At 41.0% G+C, this 7,852-nt stretch overlaps 1 protein-coding gene across 1 annotated transcript; it reads right to left on the bottom strand.

The window, feature by feature from the left end:
- Positions 1–292: 292 nt before the first annotated feature.
- LOC112076007 (interferon-induced protein 44-like) lies at positions 293–7,232 on the bottom strand. Its single transcript, XM_024142906.2, has 5 exons — positions 7,081–7,232; positions 1,796–1,948; positions 1,481–1,652; positions 1,087–1,187; positions 293–663 (listed from the first exon to the last, which is right to left on the bottom strand). Exons 1-5 carry the CDS (start codon positions 7,135–7,137, stop codon positions 433–435), a joined length of 714 nt encoding a protein of 237 aa, XP_023998674.1. The 5' UTR covers positions 7,138–7,232; the 3' UTR covers positions 293–432.
- Positions 7,233–7,852: the final 620 nt, after the last annotated feature.

Raw genomic sequence — 7,852 nt, 5'->3', positions numbered from 1 at the left:
TTTCAACCAATTATTATGGAGCGTCCTCCCCTCAGCAGCCTCCCCTGTTGTCAGTTGAGAGGTTCTTCGTATCTTGTGGCGATTATCCTAGGCGCATTCAATGCTCAGCAGTGCTTCCAAAAATGTTATTCCCGCGAAAGGGGGAAATATAGAAAAAAACTACACAGAGATGAGATTTGGCGTTCAAGTCATTGTAATAAGTTCTTTTCACAAAACATGTGAACATGCACCTCTAGGATTTCTATGTATAATCAATCAAACTCTGATCAAACAGACATCAAAGAAGAGATCGTATTTTCAGCATTTAGATAAATTAATAGCATATTGATGCTGTATTATTATTTATTATTAAGGCACATTTCATTCTATCACACTATATCAATGGGGAGCTGTTTTTGCCATTTTTAACTATGGCTGAGACCACAATACATGTTATACTATGGCGGGCATGCTGTACACAGATGGTGTCGATAGCTTAGGCACAAGTTTTGTTTGAGATTGTTCCATCTCCTTTAGGAAATCGTCTCCAAAGTCGACCATCTGCTTCAGTGCTCTCAATAGCAGCACATCCATGTCTTCATTCAAGTCGATTTCCTCATGRTAGTTCCTSACAGGAAAGATGCAGTTCACTGGGACACCCAGMCTCATACTGCATTTCTCCATCTTCAACAAAAACATAAAATGAGGTTAATATACACACACGTGCCTTCCAAAAGKATTTGGACTGTGTTGTCAATGTTTGAATAGGGATGTAATTGTTTTTGTTGTTGCTGGAATCTATTGTCATTCTAATTTGAGATCAAATAATGAAGTCATGTACATTTGAGCTCACCATACAATGTGATTTAAAGGGGAAGTTCAGTATTTTACAACTTAATGGTAGATGGTTCCTCAACCTAAGTAGTTTATGGGCCAGGAGAAACTGTAATCCATTGGTTCTCTTTAAACAGCCACTACAAGCTTCAGTTAACTCATACCACCACTAGCTAATTGGAGTGGTAGGGGCATGCAGGTGCCTGTTAGAAAAAGTTGTAAAATACTGCACTGGAATATTATGACCCTATTAAGTTCAAGAAAGTGTCTCACCGTCTCCTTGATATACTTGCTTAGATACATAGCTCTCAACYTTTCTTTCACCAATGGACAAGCCATATCAACCCTGGTGAGGATGACCATTTGGGGAATTCCTGAAAAAGAGTCTAATAAGTATTTGCCCATGTGTACTGTGACTGACCCATTGCTTACAGACCATTTGTGTGCACAAAGGACAATAAAGTATTGTAATGAAATAGGCAAGGAGTGTGACTCGAACCACAAACCTTCTGGCGCGAAGGCAGGAGTGCCATTGACTGTGCCACAAAAGCATGCTCAAGTGGCATAGTCGATAACCGCACTTAAAAACCAGCGTCGCTACAGTATATATTTTATCTTATATCAGTGACTACAGTAATAGTGCTCAATAATTTCTTTCTCCACTTACCCAATTCACTGGCCACTACTCTAATGGCCCTCATCTTCTTGATGACATCATCATCCATGACAGTAATCTTATCTGCTGGAATCAGACTGACCAGGCAGTGGGTTCTGTCACTTGGACTGGGGGACTTATTGTAGCCCAAATCGCCCTCGGTCAATGAATGACTCGGATTGAACTAGACAGAATGAGACAAAGTACAAAAACAAGACTTCATATTGAGTTCCAGCATATAAACAATGGCAGGTATTTAATAATTCCTTCACAAAATCTATTTCACATAGTAATGAGCATGCAGTGCTGTTGTTAGAGATACTTTACCCTGTAACCCTCTTCCACATGTCCTGTCAGTGCTTTGATGAGGTCATCTTCATGCACTCCTTTGCCACTCTTTYCCTCAAATCCCATTACATCATTGAAGACAAACGGGTAATAGGATCCAGTTTTTCGATTCTCAATTTTSTGTGTTTTGTACTGAAATGAAAGAGAAAAGTGCATGAATTTTTGCCACTCATGTCTCCAACCAATCAGGGTTGTGGTCAAATCTGTTTCAATTCAAGATATACACTGAAATTGCGATTAACATTTTYRTCAATGCTTTTCAATGAGAAAATTGTTTAACTGGAATTTGGTTTACTTTCTRAATTGACTGGAATTTAAATGGAATTGACCCCAACCCTGCAACCAATATCAWAATCTCTCTTCAAGAAAAACAAAATGTTTATATTAAAGTGGAACTGACAGCATTTTAGCAACATGAAATCTTAGTAACATCTGCCTTTAACATTTTCTGACAAGCGAGCACTTAAATGTGGAAATTTTCACATACTTTCATAGAATGTTTGGGAATTACGTAGAGTAAGGCTTTTGTGAAAATTCTATAGCAACAGAGTAGGAAAGCGGCCGTGCGTTTGGACAATTAATAGTCACTGAAGTAAATAAAACATCTGTCTTGTCCAAGACCGAACTCTACACAGACYGGTGAACCATAGCCAGTCAGAGCAACAGTAGGCCTATATGCACATAAGCCATTTGCCATCATGTCTTAGCGTGACTTTAGATCATTCGAAAACATTCACCAAATGCCACAAAATACACCTGAATGGATTTCTGCAAATTGTAAATACCACAGTCCTGTTACATTTGGGAGTAGATAAACCCTCTCAAACTTTTTCAGCTTGTAGTTGGCTGTCAAAATTGAACTGATAAACGATGGGGAATAGTAGCCTGCTTGCCTTCTCATCTTGACTGCCAATGCATCTTGTCCGAACCCACATTTTGACAACTGAATGGAAACTTGCCTGCCTGCTGGCAAGTGTCTTCACTGACATTTTCAACTCTCCCTGTCCGAGTCTGTAATACCAACATGTTTTAAGCAGACCACCATAGTCCCTGTGCCCAAGAACACTAAGGTAACCTGCCTAAATGACTACCGACCACTCACGTCTGTAGCCATGAAGTGCCTTGAATGGCTGGTCATGGCTCACATCAATAGCATCCTCCCGGACACCCTAGACCCACTCCAATTTGTATACCGCTCCAACAGATCTACAGATGATGCGATCTCCAATGCACTCCACACTGCCCTTTCCCACCTGGACAAAAGGAACACCTATGTGAGAATGCTATTCATTGAGTACAGCTCAGCGTCAACACCATAGTGCCCTCGAAGCTCATCAATAAGCTAAGGACCCTGGGACTAAACACCTCCCTCTGCAACTGGATCCTGGACTCCTGACGGGCCGCCTCCAGATGGTAAGGGTAGGTAACAACACATCCGTCACGCTGAACCTCAACACAGGAGCCCCTCACGGATGTGTGCTCAGTCCCCTCCTGTACTCCCTGTTCACTCATGACTGCACGGCCAGGCATGAATGAACTGCACGGCCAGGCAACACCAACATTACATTTGCCGATGACACAACAGTGGTGGGCCTGATCACCGAAAACGAGGAGACAGCCTATAGGGAGGAGGTCAGAGACCTGGCCATGTGGTGCCAGGACAACAACCTTTCCCTCAACGTGATCAAGACAAAGGAGATGATTGTGGACTACACAAAAAGAGGACTGAGCACGCCCCCATTCTCATCGCCCCCATTCTCATCGACGGGGCTGCAGTGGAGGAGGTTGAGAGCTTCAATTTCCTTGTGTGTCCACATCACCAACAAACTAATAGTGTCCAAGCACACCAAGACAGTTGTGAAGAGGGCACGACAAAACCTATTTCCCCTAGGAGACTGCAAAGATTTGGCATGGGTCCTCAGATCCTCAAAGGTTCTACGGCTGCACCATCGAGAGCATCCTGACTGGTTGCATCACTGCCTGGTATGGCAACTGCTCGGCCTCCGACCGTAAGGCACTACAGAGGGTAGTGCGAACGGCCCAGTACATCACTGGGCCAAGCTTCCTCCACCCAGGACCTCTTTACCAGGCGGTGTCAGAGGAAGCCCTAAAAATTGTCAGACTCCAGCCACCCTAGTCATAGACTGTTCTCTCTGCTACCGCATGGCAAGCAGTACCGGACACCAAGTCTAGGTCCAAGAGGAATCTAAACAGCTTCTACCCCAAGCCATAACACTCCTTGAACACCTAGTCAAATGGCTACCCAGACTTATTTGCAGCCCCCCCCCCCTGATGATTAAAGAAGCAATAAAACTGTCCTTCTTTAGACTAATGATTACTGGAGCATCAGCATTTGTGGTTTGATTACAGGCTCAAAATGACCGAGAAACAAAGACCTTTCTTCTGAAACTTGTCAGTCTATTCTGTTCTGAGAAATGAAAGCTATTCCATGTGAGAAATTGCCAAGAAACTGAAGATCTCATACAACGCTGTGTACTACTCCCTTCACAGAACAGCGCAAACTGGCACTAACCAGAATAGAAAGAGGAGTGGGAGGCCCTGGTGCACAACTGAGCAAGAGGACAAGTACATTAGAGTGTCTAGTTTGAGAAACAGACGCCTCACAAGTCCTCAACTGGCAGCTTCATTAAATAGTACCCGCAAAACACCAGTCTCAACGTCAATGAAGAGGCGACCGGGATGCTGGCTTTCTAGGCAGAGTTGCAAAGAAAAAAAGCCATATCTCAGACTGGCTAAAAAAAAGAAAAGATTAAGATGGGCAAAAGAACAGACACTGGACAGAGGTTAGTGGTTAGAGCATGTGGCCAGTAACTGAAAGGTTGCTAGATCGAATCCCGAGCTGACAAGGTAAAAATCTGTCGTTCTGCCCCTGAACAAGGCAGTTAACCCACTGTTCCTAGGCCATCATTGTAAAAGAATTTGTTCTTAATGACTTGCCTAGTAAAAAAAAAATAACCGGTTACCCCCGCACATGACAATGTATCGGTACCCCCCCTGTTTAGTCTAGCTGTTGTATTTCACTGCTGCTCTTTAATTACTTGTTACTTTTATCTCTTTATCTTATCTGTATTTTTTTTCAACTTATTGTTGTTAGGGGCTCGTAAGTAAGCATTTCACTGTAAGGTCTACATGTTGTATTCGGCGCATGTGACTAATAAAATATTGATTTGCCCTCCATTTATCGACGCAAATACATTTCATTGACAACTAAGAGATATGCTAACTGTGGATAACAGTCGTTCAAGTTCAGCATAACTAGCTAGCAAGTGATTCACATTTCTTGCTAGCTAACTGCATCTCTAGCTGTAGAAACTTCCTGCCTGCCCTCCCATTTGATCGATGCCAAATAAATTTCATTGACAACTAAGATATATGCTAACTGTGGATAACAGTCGTTCAAGTTCAGCATAGCTAGCTAGCAAAGTGATTCACTTTTCTTGCTAGCTAACTGCATCTCTAGCTGTACCACAGAAAAATATATAGGGGGGAAGTTGGCCCCTCACCTACTCCTCCAATGACATGCAGGGTTGCCATGTCTAGCGAAACTGTCTAGCACAATGAACACTCAAAACCTGCCAAAAGGCCTAAAAACTGGCTAAACCCTTTTTTCATAACGTTGTCGAGTAAATTATTAAGAAGGAATATCGACATAGAAAACTAAATTAGTTTCTTTCAAAACAATAATTATTGCGTCTAACATGACGTAATGAAGGAAATAAGTAGTTTGAATATGTTGCAAGACAAAAAGATAATTTGCCCTTATTAAACTTGCAAGATGATTTCCATTAATGGATGTCGATTTAACTCGTTTGACTTCTATGATTGTGGGTCTCTCTTTATGTAGTGTTGTGTTGTCTATCTTGTTGTGATGTATGTTTTGTCCTATACTTMWATTGTATTTATTTTTTATTTTTAATCCYAGGCCGCCCACCTTTTTCCTTTTGGTAGGCCGTCATTGTAAATARGAATWTGTTCTTAACTAACTTGCCWAGTTAAATAAAGGTTCAATTAAAATTMAATTAAAATKAATCCCTAAAATAAATCCGACAGGAGAATTTGAGTGATGAAAGTTGGACAGTGGATCTTGAAATCTCTTGGACAAAAGTAGCCCRATAACCCGCAATATATTTTCACCTGCAACATTTTCAAAGTAGCCCAATTTGCCAGAGAAAACCGCAGACATGGCAACCCTGATGACATCCTATCAGAAGCTAGCCAGATAGCTAACGTTAGGCTCCGTGTTTTTAGCTTGCTAAATAAATAGCTACAGAAATAGATAAGCTAGCCTATTAGCCACAGTATGACTGATCATTGCCCTTGCTAGTTTMATTGTATTGACATTGCCAGCCTTAGTTACATTTTGAATTTTGATTTCAAATAGAACCTATTTTTAAAACCTCTAAAGTTGGTTTTGTAGCGTAAACTGGGAATTTGATATTTTTTACTGATATGATGATTGTCTGTTTCATATCTGAAAAGTAGTTAAAACGCTGTCAGTTCCACTTTAAGTTATTTATTTATTCCAAAGGAATATAATATGAAACTACAACACCCTGGTTGCGATCATGTACTCTGTCTATGTTTGCTACCCTGAACTTGTATAATATGTGCAAAATTACTTAGGCTGTGACCAAATACTTGTCCTTGCTTACTAAATTTAGGCTTTTGGGGTATGCAATAACATTTGAACATTTTGTAGTCTGTGAAATTACGAAATTGAGTATACTTTAAAAAAAATTATTAAACTAGGCAAGTCAGTTAACAAAATATATTCTTATTTTCAATGATGGCCTAGGAACAGTGGGTTAACTGCCTTGTTCATGGGCAGAACGACAGATTTTTACCTTGTCAGCTCGGGGATTAGATCTTGCAACCTTTCGGTTACTAGTCCAACGCTCTAATCACTAGGCTACCTGCCACCCCCCCACAAAAGCCAGGATGTCAGACTAATTTCTGCTTTTTGTGTACTAGAATGAATTTGATGCGCATTAATAAGGAAGCAAATCGTCTTTTCAGACCAGTGTGTTTGACAACAGCTGATGATCAGATAAGGACGACGGGCTGTACTGAAATGAACAAATGTCGTGAAACAACACTTTAGTGCATTAGATGATGTGTTATATATACTGTATACATTTTTACTAAATAGTATGTTCTATGTAGTATGTAGAATGGTTAATACATAGTATATACTTTWAGTAAGCAGTAGGTCTAGGCTACAAATAATCTGGACACGGACTTACTTTTGAGGTGTAGCTTCTATCAGCATTAGCAGAATCAACCTGGGCTTTCATTGTCATTTTATTCTGAAAGACATTGTTGATGGAGTTGATGAAGCTGGATTTACCCACTCCGACTGGTCCATCTAGCAGAATCCTAACATGTTCTATGTCAGGATTACGTGGAACATATGCCCTCAGGTCCTCCAACAACTGATCTCTTCCTCTGTCAGAGAAAAACAAGTTCAGTGTCCTGATTGCAATGTAATGTTACAGTATATGGGAAATAACTTTTTGACTTATACAAATGGCCTTTTTCACTTTTAAAATGTATATACTGGGCTACAAAATTGATGAAGGGCGGTAGTCTATTGTGAGATAAAATGATCACATAAGTCTCCCATTGACATCAATGACTGATTAACATGAAAGTCTAAGTAAGTTGCACGTGTGGATCTCAAGTCAAAATACCTCAACAACTTTGGCCATTATGCAGTAAGTGACCTATGTCCACTAGAGGCAATGTCAGGTGATGATGATTGGCTGTTGATACCTAGCATTACCTAGCACAATGGAGGCTGCTGAGGGGTGTACGGCTCATAATAATTGCTGGAACGGAGCAAATGGAATAGCATCAAACACATGGAAACCATGTTTGATGTATTTGATACCATTCYACCTATTCCGTTCCAGCCATTAYCACAAGCCCRTTCTCCCCAATTAAGGCGCCACCAACCTCCTGTGACCTAGCATGCTGTAGGCTTGCTAGCACTCAAATGGCGAACCACTCAGGACA

The sequence above is a fragment of the Salvelinus sp. IW2-2015 genome, unplaced genomic scaffold (genome assembly GCF_002910315.2).
Source record: "Salvelinus sp. IW2-2015 unplaced genomic scaffold, ASM291031v2 Un_scaffold3514, whole genome shotgun sequence".
Lineage (NCBI taxonomy): Eukaryota > Metazoa > Chordata > Actinopteri > Salmoniformes > Salmonidae > Salvelinus > Salvelinus sp. IW2-2015.
The sequence above is the reverse complement of the archived record's forward strand: the minus strand, read 5'-3'. Positions and strand labels throughout refer to the sequence as shown.